Source organism: Microtus oregoni, unplaced genomic scaffold (assembly GCF_018167655.1).
Source record: "Microtus oregoni isolate MIOR12 unplaced genomic scaffold, Mior012 000138F_ref0000102, whole genome shotgun sequence".
Classification (NCBI taxonomy): Eukaryota; Metazoa; Chordata; class Mammalia; order Rodentia; family Cricetidae; genus Microtus; species Microtus oregoni.
This window is the reverse complement of record NW_024544788.1, coordinates 109,303-130,074: the sequence shown is the minus strand read 5'-3', so window position 1 is coordinate 130,074 and position 20,772 is coordinate 109,303. Positions and strand designations below refer to the sequence as shown.

The 20,772-nt window shown below is 40.8% G+C and overlaps 1 protein-coding gene across 1 annotated transcript in view; it reads left to right on the top strand.

Annotated features, from left to right (window-relative positions):
• The window catches only part of LOC121444708 (acrosomal protein KIAA1210-like), a 64,488-nt gene that overhangs the window by 14,394 nt on the left and 29,322 nt on the right, over nt 1-20,772 (top strand). The window contains 1 exon segment of the mRNA XM_041646612.1: nt 6,643-6,798. Within this exon segment, the coding sequence (XP_041502546.1) occupies nt 6,643-6,798 (156 nt within the window).

Sequence of the window (20,772 nt, the reverse complement as noted above, 5' to 3'; positions counted from 1 at the left end):
CCAATTGTCCATTTTGTAATTTTTCTTGTTCAGCTTGCTCGTTTTCACTATAGATCTGCATATGACTTGCCACTAATAACCACACAAGACAGTTAATCCTAAATTGTTTGAAAATGTTCTCTGCCAAAGCTGTTAATCTATAATTCTTTAATTTAGCTACGGACAGATTTTTTTTAACAAGGGCAGAAAACAGCCTCATTCTTCACCAAAATATCATAATAATGATCTCTAGGCAACCTACTAATATTCTTCTCTGAAACCTCATGTGCCAGGCCCCCACAGTTCACAACAGCCTCAGCACCACTGTCTTTCATGCTCCTACTAGTTTGGCCCATTAAGGCCCACTTAAAGCATTCAGATGTTTCTTTTAATCCAAAGTCTCAAAGCCCACATTCTTAACAGAAGTACGGTCAGGCCCATCACAGCAATACCCCAGTACCTGGTATCAACTTCTGTCTGAGGGTTTCTATTGCTGTGCAGAGACACCATGATCATGACAACTCTTATAAAGGAAAACATTTAACTGGGGCTGGCTTATAGCTCAGAAGTTTAGTCCATTCTTAGCATAGCAGCAGGTGGGCAGGCATGGTGCTAGAGAGGGAGTTGAGAGTTGGACATCTGGATTGGCAGGCAGCAGGATGGGAGTGAAACTAGGTTTGGCTTGAGCATCTGAAACCTCAAAACCCACCCCAAATGTCATATTTCCTCTAACAAAGCCACACCTCCTCCAACAAGATTACACCTATTTCAACAAGGCCACACCTCCTAATAGTGCTACTCCCTATGAAACTATGGGGGCCATTTCGATCAAATAACTACATAAATCTATGCTTGAATTCTTGTCCTGCAACTTAGTGGCTGTGACCGTAAGACCTTAACTTCTCTTAGCCTTCATTTGCTCATCTACAATGTACAGCATTGATAACTCCCTCAAAAATTTGCTTATGGGGATTGAGTGAAGAGTCTGAAAGTTTAAATAAGTTATTAAAGGGACTGGAGGTATGGTTCAGTGGTTAAAAGCATTCTTTCAGAGGACCTAGGTTTGATTCCCAGTATCCCACAATAGCTTATAACTGTCTGTAACTCCAGTTCCAAGGAATCCAATTCCTTCCTCTGGCCTCCATGGACACCAGGGACATGGTGCACAGACATACATACAGGCAAAATGCTCACACACATAAAAGGAATATAAATCCATCTAATAAATATTTTTAAAATAAATGATTCACCCAGCTAGTATATTGTTGACTTGGAAATGTATTTCAGGTGTATTAACCTCAAAATCCATGGGCTCCCTCTACCTCACTTCCTAAGATTCTCTAATTCTTCATATCTGCCCAGATATGGTAGCACTCTTAACAGTCCCAGAAAAAAATTATCATTTACATTAAGAAAGCCCCTTACCTCCAACTAATCCTAAACTTATAAGATGCAACCATTCCTCAGCCAGATACTTCTAGAACTCTGATCCAGGAGTGCTCTTCATGGAGTTGGATTGAATGCCAGGGCATCAATTTTTAGCAGCTTGTTTCTTGTTTACGGGTGGGTTTCTGCCTGAGCATCCCTGTGAAACTGGGGAAGCTGCACAAGGAGACCATGCCCCACTGGAAAGCTGTTTTGATATGATTTTTGTATTTGGCAAAAAAGAAGTTGAGTTTATCTTTGTCACATCTGTTTGAGGCTTCAGGTGACTGGCTCTGGCTTATGCAGAGTGTGTGCAAATTGTGCTGGGTGCTTTAATCTTGAAGGGTGGGGAAGATGGCACTGAGGAGATCAGCAGAGGGCATGGCTCTGGGGTGGGGGTCCCTAGTGTCACTGGAGTGTTGCCTTCTTGCAGCACATTAGGGAAAGCCTCTTCTCCTGTACTTTCTAATATCCAGTCTGAAATAGCAACACCAGCTTTTGCATGCCCGCAGTTACATTCTCTACCCCTTCTTGGCCATGGCAAGTGTTACAGGTTGTTTCTTATATTTGGAACCAAACAGTTCGGTACTCTTTCCCTCCTGTAGTAGTAGAGTTTCAGACATTAACAGTACAGACATTCAGTTAAAAACCAAGATTAATTTTTGAGAAGAATGCAAGGAAATATTATAGGAGCTTTATTTGTCATGATGAAGGGACGGGAAAAACCACAATAGTTCAAAGGCAAGTTTTCTTTTTTTTCTCCAACTCAAATCAACTTAAATGGGTTTTACTTGCTTCCCACTAACAAATCTTTATTTCCATTCATGAAAGCAGTAAGTTGGCCATATTCAGCTTGCTTAGCCAGTAATTCAAAGGAAAACCCCCAAAAGACTAGTAAAGAAAAATGGAGGAATTAATACTCCCTAAATTTTTAAAAAATATGATTAAGGTTGAAAAGTGTTTATAATTCCTAGTAGGAAAACATTATCTAAATGAAGACCCTAATGGCAAACCACTGTAAAATGCTTCAGCCGCATTTGATGCAGAAGGGTAGGGATAGTCTTCGAAGCACCCCAGCTCTCCTGATGAGGTCAGAGGTACACTGGTTTGTTTGCATTATTGCAACATCCAGTGAGCGAGCTAAGCTGCTCTTCATTCAGCAAGGGCTCTGTTTGACATTACGCTTGACCTCCCAACTTGGCTGACAATTTACTGATGAGATTCATAACCTTTGGGTTGTTCTGATATTTTGACATATTTGCTGGGTTCTGGGCCACAAATGACCAGTGTGGGCCTACATCTCATGTGTTGATTGGGCCTGCCTGATCCTTCAGGCCTCTTCCTGTCAAACATGTCCAGGGACAGCAGAGGGCGCTGCATTAGTGATTTTTTTTCCTATTACTGTGATAAAGACCATGACCAAAAACAACTTGGGGGGAGGAAATGGTTTATTACATCTTCTACTTCCAGGTAAACAATCCATCACTGAGGGAAGCTAGGGCAGGAAGTCAAGGCAGGAGCAAGGGGGCAGGAACTGAAGCAGAGGACACGGAGGAACATAGGTTACTGGCTTGCTCTGCGTGGCTTTCTCAGCCTGCTTTCTTACCCCACCCAGGATCACCTGCCCAGGGGTGGCACTGCCCACAATGGGCTGGGCCCTCCTCTATCAAGAAGTGATCAATTCCCCATAGACTTGTCTACAGGCAATCTGATAAAGCATTTTCTCATTTGAGGTTTCTCTTTCCAGATAACTGTGGCTTGTGTCAAGGTGTGTGTGTGTGTGTGTGTGTGTGTGTGTGTGTGTGTGATGCCAACTAGGTTAGGTGACAATAGATCCTCAATGACCATTTTAACCTCTGGGTAGAAAACTCCCTTCAAGTGCCAAGATGGCTGTACTTCATGAAGGTTAACTGGTGGCAAGGGTCTCAGATGCCCGGCAAGGTGGCTGTCACGTTTCTATAATATAAGCATTTATGATGCTGAGGCCGGAGGATCATAAGTTCAAGACTTGTTTCTCCTACACAGTGAATTTCAGATTGCCCTGGAGTATGTTCTGAGGCCTTGTCTCAAAACACCGAACACACATACATACACAAAACTAAAACAATCAAGGCTCCTGACATGCAGTGCTCCAGAGATCCCGGTAGAACTATAGAATTGTCCACTGTCCGGGTCCCTTGAAGAGTTTGGGTTAGTTTTTAAATTAAAAAAAAAATCTATCTATATGTGTGTGGGGTATGTACACATAAGTACAATTGCCCACAGAGGTCAGAGGGGTTGCATTCCTCTGGAACTGGAGTTGCAGACTGTTGTGAGCTGCCTGATGTGGATCCTGATGGCCAAGCAATCACTCCAGCCCCAGAGCAGGGTTCTTAGTGGGTCATAAATGACCTTCGCAGCATCTAAAGAGTGTGAGAGGGAAATCCAGGTATCCACTTTTGTCCCAAATACTAAAATGAAGCCAATTTTCTTCCTTTCCAGACATTCACCCGATGCCCTCTCTGATGTGCTGGGAATGTGTGTGCTTAGATGAGGCTTTCCTTATTTGATTACAAACAGTTAAGATGTGATTCTGTGTTAATAGCATCTTCATGCCGTTGAGTTTATCATTTAAAAAACCCTGTAAGAAACACCTTTCTTACTGCTCTCAGGCCCCAACCCTCTTTCTGCAGTTCTTCTTTCTTTTTTTTAAATATTTATTTTACATGTATTTGTATTTTGCCATGGGTGTTGGGTACCCTGGAACTGGAATTATAGACAGTTGTGAGCTTCCATGTGAGTGCTGGGAATTGAACCCAGATCCTCTGGAAGAACCACTGATCCACCTCTGTAGCCTTCTGCAGTCCTTCTAAATGGAGCAAATAGACCATTGGCTCTGCCTGTTGCCTTTCAGCTTCCTAAACATGGCCTTCAGTATGGGACCTCCCATCCCTGGCACTTATTGCTGGTGGGGAAACAAGAGTGCATAGTGGGTAAGAACACAAGCTATCAATTTAGCAAGAGATTACAAATACTTGCCTTGTAAGTGGTAGAACTATGATCAGTTACATCTATTCTCAAATCTCATTTCCCCCCACCTAGATAATGGAGCTCATACTAGCAAACACTTCTAAGAACCGTGATTTTTAAATGAGATACGCCCGCGGAGATTTCGCACTGCCTGGCATTTTATCATCCTTTAGTGAAAGTTATTTGTCGTCATTTGTAACTATTTTCATTAGACCTTGGCTTAGGGATGGTTTATTGAAGCAATAGTTGATTTAGGCTTAGTTCCTAAGTTCCCAGTAAAGACTGGTAGCAATAAAGGAGCACCAGAAACCCTAGCCAGGAGTTATCCAGGAGTAAAATCTTGGCAAACCTCTATTGTGTCCATTTTTCTTTGGCTAATGTCTGGAGGCTCTATGTCCTGAGCTATGTAGACCCTTAGACAGAAGCAAGAAATGTTAGCTCTGAAGAATAAAGAACCGTGAGTTATTGTAGCCCAGTTCATAGGATCGGGTGAGGCAAACTGCAGATGGTACAATCTTGCTAAGCACCAGTGAGAGGCTCTCGCTTTGATTTCCCACAACAGATGAACAAATAGATAAATATAATTTAAAATCTATAGTCTAATGACCATGATGCACTTGCCTGGCCATGGTCCTCTTGTATCATGGTCCTTAGTCTGAAATTAGTCTACCCTGCAAAGAGACCATTTTTATCTTTTTTTATAAAATTAAAGATTGAACTATACATTTTATTTTTTAAAGATTTATTTTTTATTTTTAAAATTCATTTTACATACTAACCACATTTTCCCCCTCTGTTTTCTTCCTCCCCAACTTTCTCCCACCTCCCCCACACCTCACACTCACTCCTCAGAGAGGATAAGGCTTCCCATGGGAAGTCAACAAAGCCTGGCAGATCAAGTTGAGGCAGGACCAAGGCCCTCCTTCCTGTATCTAGGCTGAGCATGGTATCTCACCATAGGGAAAGGTCTCCAAAAAGCCAAGAACTAAAGGTTTTAGATTTTATTTATTTAAATCTAGTCTCAATGGTACAGGCTTGCTGAGCATGAATCTCTAGATTTTTCTTTAGCATTCCCAGAAAGATAGACCATAATTATATGAAGACAAGAAGTGAATATTTTTAAGATCCAGGCCAGAAGATTCTTGGAGTAAAAGGACTGAGAGATTATATATAGTGTGGAAGTCAATCTCAGATCATAAAGATTTGCTTCTGTAAGCACTAGGCTCCAAAGACACGGCCAAGATTCAAAGAAAGATCAGAATGAAGCAAGATTTCTAGACAGAATACAGAAGGGCCTAAAACCAAGACTCTGGCTTTAATTAAACATACTTCTGACTTTGTTTGGGGATTGGCAAAAGTATGTAGAAACCCAGAGGCAAACCCAAGACTGCTGGTCGTTGATTTCAGTGGGTATTAGACGTGAAGGCAAGGAGGCAGGAGATTCCTTCTTGAACCTATTTCTCAGTTGTTATTTTATACACACACATACATATTTATATATACATACATAAATAAAGGTATACATACACATAGACAATTCATGTCTACACACATACACACATAGATGTATACACACACACATCCCGATGACTAAGCATCCCAAATTTGAGCCTGTGGCGGCCATTCTTATTCAAACTACCACACAGCACTTTCAGCTTAGACACTGATCTACAGAGACTCCAAGGGCATTGCTCACATTCAAACACATGTATACACACACACTCACACACACACACTCAACGTCTGTGGGTGTGCACACATTCAAGGCACATTTGTAGTAGTTAGAGGACAAATTCACAACCTCAGGTGTCTAATCTTGCCTTTCAACCCCCTTGGTTTCAGCCAGGGGTTCTTTGCTGTTTTCTATTGTATACATCAGGCCACCTTGCCTGCAACTTTCCAGAGATTCTCCTATCTCTGGCTCCCATCTTGCCATCGAGGCAGTGGCATTACAGATGCTTCTGCTACCCATTCTAATTTTTACATGAGTTCTAGAGATTTAAACTCAGATCCTCGTCTTTGCTACTGAGTCATCTCCCAGCCTGTATTAGAATTTATTAATTTTACATAATGCTAGGTTTTATTATGACATTTTTTATATGTGTCATTTTTTTTTCTTTTTGGCCTGTCAGTCTTTCACCTGGTTAAGGAACAAAGGACACCAGTAGCCGGGGTAGGGGTCGGGGAGAAAAGCCTAAGCTTGAACCTCTTCTATTCTCCTTTTAACAGATCCCACCAGTGCACTCACGGAGACTCAGTGTCTCTTCCAGTGTTACCCAAGCTAAGAAAGACTCGAAGGACTTGGAAAAAAACTTTGCCAGAGACGAGAAATCCAAGATCTCCCCAAAGAAGTTTCCAGCAGACCGTTCAGCAACATGGAGCAAGGTGAATTTTAGTTCTACTCGCAGGGATAAGTTTGAGGGTGGCCACCCATCAGAGGCATCATTTCTTGTTCTAGTTTCTATTGCCATGCCTCAACTCTAGGGGCAAACCAGAATGGTACTTTGGGAAAGATACTGCCACTCTTGGTTTTTGATTTGCATCAAAAATGGTTTACTTTTTCCATTCAGATTTACAAATCAAATAATCACCAGTTTAACTCATAAACAATGGAAGATATTGTTTCTGAAATACACAATAGTTTGTGGATATGTTCAGTTGTTTTATGAAAACTAAAATAGAGATTCTTTAATGAATACCACTATACACTTTTTCAATATAAAGTCAGAGGTTAAGTAATACACTATTATTTCCTAACTGTCTACCATAATAAAAGGGAGCTGGCACACTAGTGGGCATACATGCATAAGTGTTTTGTATGTTTAGATCTGCCAACCAAATAGTATTTATTTATTTATTAAGGATTTCTGCCTCCTCCCCACAACCGCTTCCCATTTCCCTCCCCCTCCCCCGATCAAATCCCCCTCCCTCATCTGCTCGAAGAGCAATCAGGGTTCCCTGACCTGTGGGAAGCCCAAGGACCACCCAGCTCTATCGAGGTCTAGTAAGGTGAGCATCCAAACTGCCTAGGCTCCCCCAAAGCCAGTACGTGCAGTAGGATCAAAAACCCATTGCCATTGTTCTTGAGTTCTCAGTATTCCTCATTGTCCACTATGTTCAGCTAGTCCAGATTTATCCGATGCTTTTTCAGACCTAGGCCAGCTGGCCTTGGTGAGTTCCCGATAGAACATCCCCATTGTCTCTGTGTGTGGGTGCACCCCTCGTGGTCCTGAGTTCCTTGCTCGTGTTCTCTCTCCTTCTGCTCCTGATTTGGACCTTGAGATTTCTGTCCGGTGCTCCCATGTGGGTCTCTGTCTCTGTCTCCTTTCATTGCCTGATGAAGGTTAATATTCATGAGGATGCCTATGTGTTTGTCTTTGGATTCACCTTCTTATTTAGCTTCTCTAGGAACATGAATTATAAGCTCAATGTCCTTTATTTATGGCTAGAAACCAATTATGAGTGAGTACATCCCATGTTCCTCTTTTTGGGTCTAGCTTACCTCACTCAGGATAGTGTTTTCTATTTCCATCCATTTGTATGCAAAATTCAAGAAGTCCTTGTTTTTTACTGCTGAGTAATACACTAATATGTATATATTCCATACTTTATTCATCCATTCTTCCGTTGAAGGACATCTAGGTTGTTTCCAGGTTCTGGCTATTACAAACAATGCTGCCATGAACATAGTTGAGCATATACTTTTGTTGTATGATAGGGCCTCTCTTGGGTATATTCCCAAGAGTGGTATTGCTGGTTCCAGGGGTAGGTTGATCCCGAATTTCCTGAGAAACCGAAACACTGCTTTCTAGAGTGGTTGCACAAGTTTGCATTCCCACAAGCAATGGGTGAGTGTACCCCTTTCTCCACAACCTCTCCAGCAAAGGCTATCATTGGTGTTTTTTATTTTAGCCATTCTGACAGGTGTAAGATGGTATCTTAAAGTTGTCTTGATTTGCATTTCCCTGAATGCTAAGGAAGTTGAGCATGACCTTAAGTGTCTTTTGGCCATTTGAAGTTCTTCTGTTGAGAATTCTCTGTTCAGCTCAATGCCCCATTTTATAATTGGGTTGATTAGCCTTTTACGGTCTAGTTTCTTGATTTCTTTATATATTTTGGAGATCAGACCTTTGTCAGTTGCGGGGTTGGTGAAAATCTTCTCCCAGTAAGTGGGTTGCCTTTTTGTCTTAGTGACAGTGTCCTTTGCTTTACAGAAGCTTCTCAGCCTCAGGAGGTCCCATTTATTCAATGATGCCCTTAGTGTCTGTGCTGCTGGGGTGATACGTAGGAAGTGGTCTCCTGTGCCCATGTGTTGTAGAGTACTTCCCACTTTCTCTTCTATCAGGTTTAGTGTGTTCGGACTGATATTGAGGTCTTTAATCCATTTGGACTTGAGTTTTGTGCATGGTGATAGATATGGATCTATTTTCATTCTTCTACAGATTGACATCCAGTTTTGCCAGCACAATTTGTTGAAGATGCTCTCTTTTTTCCATTGTATACTTTTAGCTCCTTTATCGAAAATCAGGTGTTCATAGGTTTGTGGGTTAAAGTCAGGGTCTTCTATTCGATTCCATTGGTCGACTTCTCTGTTTTTATGCCAATACCAAGCTGTTTTCAATACTGTAGCTCTGTAATAGAGTTTGAAGTCAGGGGTGGTAATGCCTCCAGACAATCCTTTATTGTATAAGATTGTTTTGGCTATCCTGGGTTTTTTGTTTTTCCATATAAAGTTGATTATTTTCTTCTCCAGATCTGTGAAGAATTTTGATGGGATTTTGATGGGGATTGCATTGAATCTATAGATTGCTTTTGGTAGAATTGCCATTTTTACTGTGTTGATCCTCCCAATCCAAGAGCAAGGGAGGTCCTTCCATTTTCTGGTGTCTTCTTCAATTTCTTTCTTCAATGCCTTAAAGTTCTTGTCAAATAGATCTTTCACTTCCTTGGTTAGATTTACCCCAAGATATTTTATGCTATTTGTGGCTATCGTGAAAGGTGATGCTTCTCTGATTTCCCTCTCTGCTTCCTTATCCTTAGTGAATAGGAAGGCAACTGATGTTTTGGAGTTGATCTTGTATCCTGCCACATTACTAAAGGTGTTTATCAGCTATAGGAATTCTTTGGTAGAATTTTTGGGGTCGCTTATGTATACTATCATATCATCTGCAAATAACGAAAGTTTAACTTCTTCTTTTCCAATACGAATCCCCTTGATCCCCTTATGTTGTCTTATTGCTATTGCTAGAACTTCAAGCACTATATTGAAGAGGTATGGAGAGAGTGGACATCCTTGTTATGTTCCTGATTTTAGTGGGATGGCTTTGAGTTTTTCTCCGTTTAATTTAATGTTAGCTGTTGGCTTGCTGTAAATAGCTTTTATTATATTTAGGTAGGACCCTTGTATCCTTATTCTCTCCAAGACCTTTATCATAAAGGGGTGTTGAATTTCGTTGAATGCTTTTTCAGCATCTAATGAAATGATCATATGGTTTTTTTCTTTCAGTTTATTTATATGGTGGATTACATTGGTAGATTTGCGTATGTTGAACCAGCCCTGCATCTCTGGGATGAAGCCTACTTGATCATAATGGATAATTTTTCTTATGTGTTCGTGGATTCAGTTTACCAGTATTTTATTGAGAATTTTTGCGTCGATGTTCATGAGTGAGATAGGTCTGTAATTCTCTTTCTTGATTGGGTCTTTGTGTGGTTTTGGTATCAGGGTAACAGTAGCTTCATAAAAGGAATTTGGCAATGACTCTTCTGTTTCTATATTGTGAAATACATTAAGGAGCATAGGTATTAGTTCTTCTTGGAAGTTCTGGTAGAATTCTGCATTGAAACCATCTGGTCCTGGGCTTTTTTTCGAAGGGAGATTTTTGATAACTGTTTCTAATTCTTCGCAAGTAGCAGGTCTATTTAGATCATTCACCTGGTCTTGTTTTAGCTTTGGTATATGGTACTTATTTAAAAAAATTTCCATTTCTTTTGTATTTTCCAGTTTTATGGCATACAGGCTTTTGTAGTAAGATCTAATGATTCTCTGAATTTCCTCTGTGTCTGTGGTTATGTCCCCCTTTCCATTTCTGATCTTATTTGTTTGCGTGTTCTCTCTCTGTCGTTTAATTAGTTTGGATGGGGGTTTGTCGATCTTGTTGATTTTCTCCAAGAACCAGCTTTTTGTTTCATTGATTCTTTGGACTGTTTTCTGTGTTTCTATTTTGTTGATTTCAGCCCTCAGTTTTATTATTTCCAGTCTTCTACTTCTCCTGGGCGTGTCTGCTTCTTTTTTTTCTAGAGCTTTCAGGTGTGTTGTTAAGTCCCCAATGTATGCATTCTCCGTTTTCTTTAAGTAGGCACTTAGTGCTATGAACTTTCCTCTTAGCACTGCTTTCATTGTGTGCCATAGGTTTGAGTATGTTGTCCCTTTATTTTCATTAAATTCAAGGAAGACTTTAATTTCTTTCTTGATTTCTTCCTTGACCCAGGTGTGGTTCAGTATTTGACTGTTCAGTTTCCATGAGTTTGTCGGTTTTTTGGGGGTAGCATGGTTGTTGCCTTTTAACTTTAATCCGTGGTGATCTGATAAGACACAGGTGAACACTGATATTTTTTTGTATCTGTGGAGGTTTCCTTTGTTTCCGAGTATGTGGTCAATTTTTGAGAAGGTTTCATGAGCTGCAGAGAAGAAGGTATATTCTTTCCTATTTGGGTGGAATGTTCTATAGATGTCTGTTAAGTCCATTTGCTTCATTACCTCCAATAATTATCTTAATTCTCTATTAGGTTTCTTTCTGATTGACCTGTCCCTTGGAGAGAGAGGTGTGTTGAAGTCTCCTACTACTAGTGTGTGTGGTTTGATGTCTGCCTTGAGTTCTAGTAATATTTCTTTTACATAAGTAGGTGCTTTTATATTGGGGGCGTAGATATTCAGGATTGAGACGTCATCCTGATGAATTGTTCCTGTTATGAGTATAAAGTGACCATCTCGGTCTCTTCTGATTGATTTTAGTTTGAAGTCAGTTTTGTTAGAAATTAGTATGGCCACACCTGCTTTTTTCTTAGGACGATTTGCTTGAAACACCTTTTCCCAACCCTTTACTCTGAGTAGGTGCCTGTCTTTGTGGTTGAGATGTGTTTCTTGCAAACAGCAGAATGTTGGATCCTGTTTTCGTATCCAATCTTTTAGCCTGTGCCTTTTTATAGGTGAATTGAGCCCATTAATATTAAGTGATATTAATGACCAGTGGTTGTTTACTCCGGTTATTCTTATTGCTTTTGGTAGTAGAGATTGTGTGTCTCCCTTCTTTGAGATGTGCTGGTGAAGGGTCACTAGATGCCTGGGTTATTGTAGGCAGTGTTGGCAGTGTTGGATTCCTTGGGTTGCGATTTTCCTTCTATTACTTTCTGTAGGGCTGGATTTGTGGCTACGTATTGTTTATATTTGTTCTTATCCTGGAATGTCTTGTTTTCTCTGTTGATAATGAACGATAGCTTGGCTGGGTATAGTAGTTTGGGTTTGCATCCATGGTCTCTTAGCTTCTGCAGTACATCTATCCAGGACCTTCTGACTTTCATAGTTTCCATAGAGAAGTCAGGTGTAAGTCTGATCGGTTTACCTTTATAAGTTACTTGCCCTTTTTCCTTTGCAGCTCTTAATATTCTTTCTTTAACCTGTATATTTTGTGTTTTGATTATTATATGGCAAGGAGATGTTTTTCTTTGATCCAGTCTGTTTGGTGTTCTGTATGCTTCTTGAATATTTAAATGAATATCTTTCTTTAAGTTGGGAAAGTTTTCTTCCATAATTTTGTTGAAAATATTTTCTGGGCCTTTGAGCTGTGACTCTTCTCCTTCTTCTATTCCTATTATTCTTAGGTTTGTTTTTTTTTTATTGTGTCCCATATTTCCTGAATGTTTTGTGTTGAGAATTTGTTGGCTTTGCTGTTTTCTTTGATCTGTTCGTTTATTTTCTCTATGGTGTCCTCAGCATCTGAGATTCTTTCTTCTAGCTCTTGTATTCTATTGATTATTCTTGCTTCTGTAGACTCTGTTCGTTGACCTAGATTTTCCATATCCAGCTGGTCCTCAGTTTGTATTTTCTTCCTTACCTTCATTTCAGTTTTCAATTCTTGAACTGTTTCCATTACCTGTTTGATCATTTTTTCTTGGTTTCCCAGGGTATCATGTACGTATTTACTCATTTCTTCAAACTTTTTGTTATACTTCTCATCTATTTCTATAAGGGCATTTTTTACATGTTGTTTAAGGGACTCTATTGCCTTCCTAAAGTCATTTTTTTTCCACTTCTTCTGTGTTAGGTTGTTCAAATACTTCTGTTGTAAGATCATTGGGTTCTGGTGTTTTCATGTTGTTTTTCAGATTATTGGGTGAATTCTTGCCTTGGCGCCTGCCCATCTCCTCCTCTTGATCCTATCTAATGGGTCTTTTAAAAACCGGATCAGGTTTCCCTGCTGGCCAATGGCTCCGCTTACAAAATGCCCTCGCTCTGTTTTCTGGTTCCTGCCGCAGGCCAAGAACCCTCTCACCCCTCCGAAGGGTCTTCAGGACAGGACCAGGCTCCCCGTGTGCCAGTGACCTGGCCAACCAAAGGCATACCTCTTTGATTTAATTGTAGTAGGGCGATCTGCTCTCCTTATTGCACGCCTGTCCCAGCCGCTTGGGTCTGCCGCTGCGCCGGTCCCCCAAAGCCTCTTCCTGAATGCGGTGTTGCTCCACCGCGTCTGGCTGCCGTGCTGTGCCACCTCTGTGCGTCTGGTCGCCGCGCTGCCTCTGTGTGTCTGGCCGCCTCACCGCGCCGCCTCTGTGCCCAAATAGTGTTTATTAACAATTGGCAAATTAGTAGATTGTAATCATATTAACAGCTCCATTCTCAAATTAATTTGTGTTTATCTTAATTCACTGTTGTGAACTTAAATTGATTTAAAATTTGGAGCCATTAATACTGGGAACTAAAAGTGAACAGAAACATAATTTATACCAAAACCAACTAGCCTGCTGGAACAATGCTATTTTGTTGCTAAAAGATCCTGTAAAAGCATATGGGCGTGTAGCCCAGTGATATTATACCTGCTTAGCATTTGTAAGGCTCTGACTTAAAAAAAAGGTTGCATAAAGAAAAGCAGCCTTTGGCTACCGATGTCAAAAATTAAGTTAGACCAAAATTAGGTTTGACTAAAGTTAAAACACAGACTGATAGTAAGTGAATGAGAAATCATTAATTTATGAAATTAGGTTATGACTGTTTACTGGAGAGCACCACTAAATCAAATGGGTTGGAATGGGCAGTCTGAGTTGGTGGAAGGATTAGATTGGAAACTATTTTTTATTGTGGGAAAATGTGGTTCGCATAAAATGAATCATGCAAACTATTTTAGAGTATGATTTGGTGGGGTCATGAAGCCCACCATCGCTATCTAGGTCCAGAGTTTGTTTGACTCTCCCAAGTGGAAGGCTGTGAAGCAGTGGCCCCACTTTCCTCTCTTCTATCAACTCCTGACAGCACCAATTCAATTTCTCTGTCTTTAGTTTTCTATCTGATAGGCGTGGAATGAATACTATGAGGTCTTCGTAGATAGCTTCTTTGTTTAAGCGTATTGGTTTTGAAGTTCATCCATGTTGTGTAGCATGTATCGGAGCTTCATTCCTGTTCAAGGCTGAGACGTTGCCCTTTGCTTGTAGGTGTCACACTTGGTTTAGTCATCAATCCTTTTGTGGATGTTTGTGTCTCAAAAACAAAACCCAGACCCTCAAATCGAACTGCGTCGAGGCAGGTTGCTATAAGGTAGTTATTGGGCCGTCAGATAGAAGTGAAGTCTTTGGTATTACAGTGTATTTCCTAATTATCCCCAGACATGAGTGGCTCTGCCCTGTCATGACACCACACTTGTTACTTTACTATGGTAAACCCAAGGGGCGTGCAGTTGGCAGCAAGCAGTTTCTAAAGGAGCAACTCTCATAGGCATTGGGAAATAAACCAGCCTGGGTAGAAGATTCTTTAAGCAGATAGGTTGCTTACCCATTCTAGCCCCTAACTCCTATCCCCAAATGTTTCCCCATCCCCTTCTCACCGAACAACAAGCAGAAAACTAAACAGAGTAGAAAACACCTAGATAAGTCAGAGTAAACAGTGACTAAATCTCAGCTTTTTGGAGCGATTTGCAGGCTTTTTCTTCTCTCAGCTGCTTCCCTCTGCTGGCGGAATGGGGAAATGCATGCCATCAATTACTGCCCTAGGTGCTCAGTCTTGCTTTCCCTGAGTGCCCTGGGTTGGAAATGGGAGGCTTGCTTAAGCAGTTGCCTCTGCAGTTTCTTCCTCCTACAAGTCCTTCATTGGAGAGTGGGGTCCCTGGTATGTTTCAGCTCCAGTCTGCAAAACACGTAGTTTCCTCCTGGATTACCGCTCACCCCCCTTGCCCACTCGGCGCTCCCCCGACCCTGACTTAGGCCTCTACTCTAGTACGGGGCCTCCAGGTCTTTACATTAAGCAAGAAAGGCAGTGAGTACCAACAGGTATCTCAGGATGTCACATATGACATGTGACTGTGTCTGATTGCATTCTTTGTCATGCAGAGGAAACTAAACATCCCCTAGTAGATATTACTACTGAGCAGGGCATAATTCACCTTACACTTTAACCAGAGGATCTCCTTGCCTAATGCTTCCCAGCACCCCATCATCCCTAGAACTTTGGCCATCTCCAGCCATAATGCAGTGATGGAACTCTTTTTTTTCCCGTTTATTTATTTATTAAAGATTTCTGTCTCTTCCCCGCCACCTCCTCCCATTTCCCTCCCCCTCCCCCAATCAAGTCCCCTCCCTTGTCAGCCCATAGAGCTATCAGGGTTCCCTGCCCAGTGGGAAGTCCAAGGACCACCCACCTCCATCCAGGTCTAGTAAGGTGAGCATCCAAACTGCCTAGGCTCCCACAAAGCCAGTACATGCAGTAGGATCAAAACCCATTGCCATTGTTCTTGAGTTCTCAGTAGTCCTCATTGTCCGCTATGTTAGGCAAGTCCGGTTTTATCCCAGGTTTTTTCAGACCCAGGCCAGCTTCTTTTTCAGTATTGCTTTTAAGAGGAAAAAGAATAGTATGATAAAGAAATCATGCACACAGGACCAATACATTTTCTCACTTGTGAACAGGGTGGAATGGGTTAAAGGAACAGAAGATTAAATAGCCCAGCCTCAGTCCCACTGAAGGGTAAATGTTTCTGTGGTCACATGTTGTAGGTTAGGTTGTTTTCAGTTCTTCCATTATTTCAACTACTGGAGTTCATTTAGATTGCCGCCCAGCTGCTTCCTTCAATCGCGATTCTTGTGTTTTTTTGGCAGTTTTCTTCATAATTAATTCACTCTTAATGTTGATCAGTAAGCCTCTGAAACTTAGAGCATTCCTTGTTAAGTTCATGTGATAAATCAGAGGAGAGTGGAACAACACCTTCCAATTATCACATGGAAATTGGCAGTTTACAGAGCACTTGGTTTTCTCTATAAGACTTTAAGATATAAAAGGAAAGATGCTATCTGCCCATTTCAGATGAAACAAGGGAGGTTCAGAGAGGTAAGATGACTTGGACAAGGCCACAGAGCTGATCGGTGATAAGCTGAGATGTGAGCCTGGGATCCCTATTCATATTCCATAGCATTTTCTTTTTTTTATTATTTTATTTATTTATTTATTTTGGTTTTTTGAGGCAGGGTTTCTCTGTGGCTTTGGAGCCTGTCCTGGAACTAGCTCTGTAGACCAGGTTGGTCTCGAACTCACAGAGATCCGCCTGCCTCTGCCTCCCAAGTGCTGGGGTTAAAGGCGTGCGCCACCATCGCCCGGCTCCATAGCATTTTCCACTGAGCCATGTGACAATAGCAATGACATTGTTTATTAGCTAATACAATGGGGAAGCTGACAATTATCTCACCTCCAACATGAATATGGAGTAACACGGGGGGGGGGAGGTTTCTTGTGTGAAAGGCACTGTGCCAAGCACTTCTTATGGATCATCTTATTTATTCTTTGCAACACCACATCAACATCTCTATTACTGCTTGAGACTTAAAGAGGTTAGGGAACTTGAGTCAGGAAATGATACAGCCAGAACCTCAAATTAAGAGCTATTTAATTTCAAATAACCTGTGTATGTGTATGCAAACACACACATACACACACACACACACACACACACACACACACACACACACGAAACCCAGGGCTTTAGGTGGAGACTGCTTGTTCGTTTCCCGGCCACTCAGACTTAAATAATCACACAGAAACTATATTAATTATAACACTGCTTGGCCAATGACTCAAGCATATTTTTAGCTAGCTCTTACATCTTGAATTAACCCATTTTTATTAATCTGTGCATCACCATGAGGTTGTGGCTGACCGGATAAGGTTCTGGCTGGTGTCTTTCTCCTTCAGCAACTACATGGCATCTCCCTGACTCAGCCTACTTTCTACGTATATCTCTGTTTGGATTTCCTGCCTGCCTGCATTCTGCCGTGCCATAGACTGAAGTAGCATTATTCATCAAGCAATAAATCAACACATATACAGAAGGACATCCCACATCATTTGCTCTCTTCTGTCTAATTAAAAAGGAAGGGTTTAACTTTAACATAGTAAAATTACATATACAAAATAGCTATAAAGCAAGAATTATAGTTACAATATTTAGTTCATTTACATGTGGAAAATGCTCTATCATCTACCCTATCTTTGTGTGTCTAAAGCTTTATATCTAATTTAACCTTTATCATAACTAAGGAAAACTCTTTAAAGACCCCAGAAGGATATAATATCACCTAAGTAATCAGGAAATACATTGTAAACAACTTCCAAAACTCTAGAATTAACAGAGACATCTTGCTGCCTGGACAGCCACGCAAAGTTCCTCTGCAATGTTGGGGCATGCTTCTTCAGCCTACAGGCCCATAGTATCTGTCAGACTTTTTCGTGAAGCAGGAAATTTGAAAGACTGTTTTGCCTATCTTGGCAGTTTGTCAGTCACTTTCTTCTGTATCCTGCAAAATGTCTGGCAGTTTTTCTGTGAAGCAGGAATCCTGAAGGACAATCCCATCTTTTGGAAAGTTTAGCAGTCACTTTTCTGTGGGTCCTGCATGTCCAGTTCATACAGCATACCATCAAGCAGTCCAGGCAAGAGTAGTTTCTTTCCCAGATGGCTAACCTTGCCACATTGAAGACAAATTACATAACGAATTTCCTTAATGTCCATCAGTCTCTCTGAAGTAATCGGTGCTGCCAGAAGCAGACATGTCTCACTGTTGAGAAAAGTTTAAGTTTTTAAAACCTTTTAAATGCTGTGTTTTGTAGGTCTTTGAAAGATCTGAAGAATAGCTATCTATCTGAAATATATCTCTGTATATCTAGAAAACCTAACACGACTATATTCTAGATGACTATTGATTAGTCTGTAATTCTAATCATACATTACATTTCTAAATGAGTTGCACAAACATTACTTTTACTGTCTCTTTAAAGACGTTGTTTTATTGTAGTAGGAGTGGCGGGCTGTGTCCCGCCACCCGGCTAGCTTTACACCTGAAATAATTACACAGAAACTGTACTCTTTTAAACACTGCCTGGCCCATGAGTTCTAGTCTCTTATTGGCTAACTTTCACATCTCAGTTGACCCATTTCTATTAATGTGTGTAGCACCACAAAGTGGTGGCTTACCAGGAAGGATCTTAACCTGCGTCCATCTTGGAGAGGAGAGCTATAGTGTCTGCCTCACTTCCCTTCTTCCCAGCATTCTGTTCTGTCTACTCTGCCTATCTAATTTCTGCCCTATCAGGCCAAGCAGTTTTCTTTATTAATTAACCAATGAAAGCAACAGATAGATAGAGGCCCACCTACATCATTTCCCCTTTTTCTGTTTAAACAAAAAAGAAAGGCTTTCACTTTAACATAGTAAAATTACATACAACAAAACAGTTATAAAGCAAGAATTACAGTTACAGTACTTATATCTATTTTATCTTTGATCATAACTAAGGAAAACTATAACTATAGCTAACCATTCTTCAACTCCATCAAAGACTCCAGAAGAATATAATATTACCTAAGCAAACAAGAAATAAGCAACTTCCAAACTCTAGAAATGACAGAGACATCTCGCTGCCTGTACAATCACCCAAAGTTCTTTTGTACCATTGGGGCATCCATCTTCGGCCTACAGGCCCATAGTATCCAGCAGACATTTCCATAAAGCAGGAAAATTCAAAAACAGTTCAGTCACTTTCTGCTATATCCTGCAGAATGTCTCACAGACTCTTTAATGAATCAGGAACCCCAAAAGACCATCTCACCTTTAGGCAAGTTCAGCAGTTCTCTCTCTGCGGGTTCTCTGTGTCCAGTTTATGCAACAGTCCAGGCAAGAGCAGTTTCTTGCCCAAATGGCTATCAAACTCCATAAGGAGCCTCTTTGATACCCATCTTTCTCTTGAAGTAGATTGGTGCTGCCAGGAGCAGACGTGTATCATTGTCATGAACAGCCCTAAGTTATTAAAACATTAAATGCCATATTCTGCAGTCTTTGAAAGATATGAAGAATGCCTATCTAACTGAAATATATCTATGCACATCTAGAAAATCTAACTAACACGACTATAAGCTTGACTATTATAGATGATTATCCATTAATAACCTATATTTCCTAATTATACATTACATTTTTAAATAAACTACACAATCACAATACCTTTATAAAGATCAGAAATACATATACATATAACCAAATTGACCTTAACTTAATACCAATAAAGCAAAATTTATACCAATGTAAATTATTCATATCTATATCATATCCCCCTTTAAATGTAAAAGAACATTTATAAACAATATTTGGGAACATGGATGCGGTTTTTTTCTCTCCAAACTGCTTCCTGCTGTATGGGGTGGGCGCTGTTAATCAGATCTTTTATGGTGTAACCTGTGTGCCAGGTTCATCTCAGTCGGCAGTTGAGTGAAGCAATTTTTTTGAGCGTGTTCACAGCAACCTTTCAGGAGGGCGTGGTCTATCATAACAAATTTGGATAGAAGCAATCCACAGGGTCTCATCCTCTGTGAAAACAAAAGAAGACCCTCTCCAAAGCATCATATCATTAGATCCAAATTCTGAAGTCATACCCTTATGATATCCATTCTGGTCTAGCTTGGTAGCCCATATAATGAAATGTCTCTCTGTACTTAGCTACTTTACAGTCATAAATTTTAAAGAAAACACAATGTACATAATCCAGACTCTCTGTGAATTTTCCATTTTTATGTGGCTTATTTTTCTTTATTTCTTTTAATCTATAACTGTCTTTACTCTGTCCCTTTAAAGACTTTACCCCCCCCTTTTTAAATCTCTCTATATTTTTTCTCTCTCTCAAGCCTACATACATTCATCCAACATTGTGACACATTTAGTGGTCTTTTATGTCTGAATCTGTCCTATTATGAATCTGTAATTTTTTACTATCCAGGAGCACTTCTTAAAATGTTAAGCACTTCTTAAAAACTTAAGTTGCACCATGTAGAGGTAATACGGTACCTCCTGTTTACTGCCATTCTAAACCTTAATTGTGCTGTTATTAGAATAATTACGATAGTTCCTGCTTGAGACCAGCACAGTTCAGCATGGCGGAGCTGCTTGTGCCTCTGAGTCACTTGTGCCTCTGAGCTGCAAAGCCAAGGGCTGCTCTAGATGTTGGCTCCACCTCTCTCCAATTTCAAAATGGAGGATGTACCATTTTGTGCAAGCTCTGGGGCCGCCAGGTAGGAGCCACACTCAACACTTTAATTCTGATACTGAGCTTTTGGCACAGAAACTCTTTTCATCCAAGTTACAGCCAAATCTGACATGCAGAGCACTGTGTAGCCTGAAAACATCTCTCTGTATGGCGGCAGGAATCCGCCATGCTCTCCAGCCTGCCTAAGTCTGATTCCGTCGTCTTCCCAGGCAGGAAGAGCTGAGCCAAGGGCATGGTCTCAGTTACTTTCTTCCAGATCCCGAGCAGGAACACAAACATCCAGTCCCATAAAAGCCATTGAAATGCTTTATAGCCAGAGTTTGCATTGGTGGCACAGCCTAGGAAGCTGCGTTTTAAACCTGCGCAGCTTTTTTCCTGCTACGGCTGCTGAGTCAGGGAAATTTCTTTGTAGCATGCCACCCACGAACAGCAAAAAGCTGTGTTAAACTCTGTGTTTTCTATGTTCAAAATTAAGCTCTCTCAGGTTTTATGTGGAGTTCGTTACCACCTTGGAGCACCACTCTGTAGTAAGGAACTACTGTAGCGGCAGGCTGCGTCCCTCCACCCGGCTAGCTTTA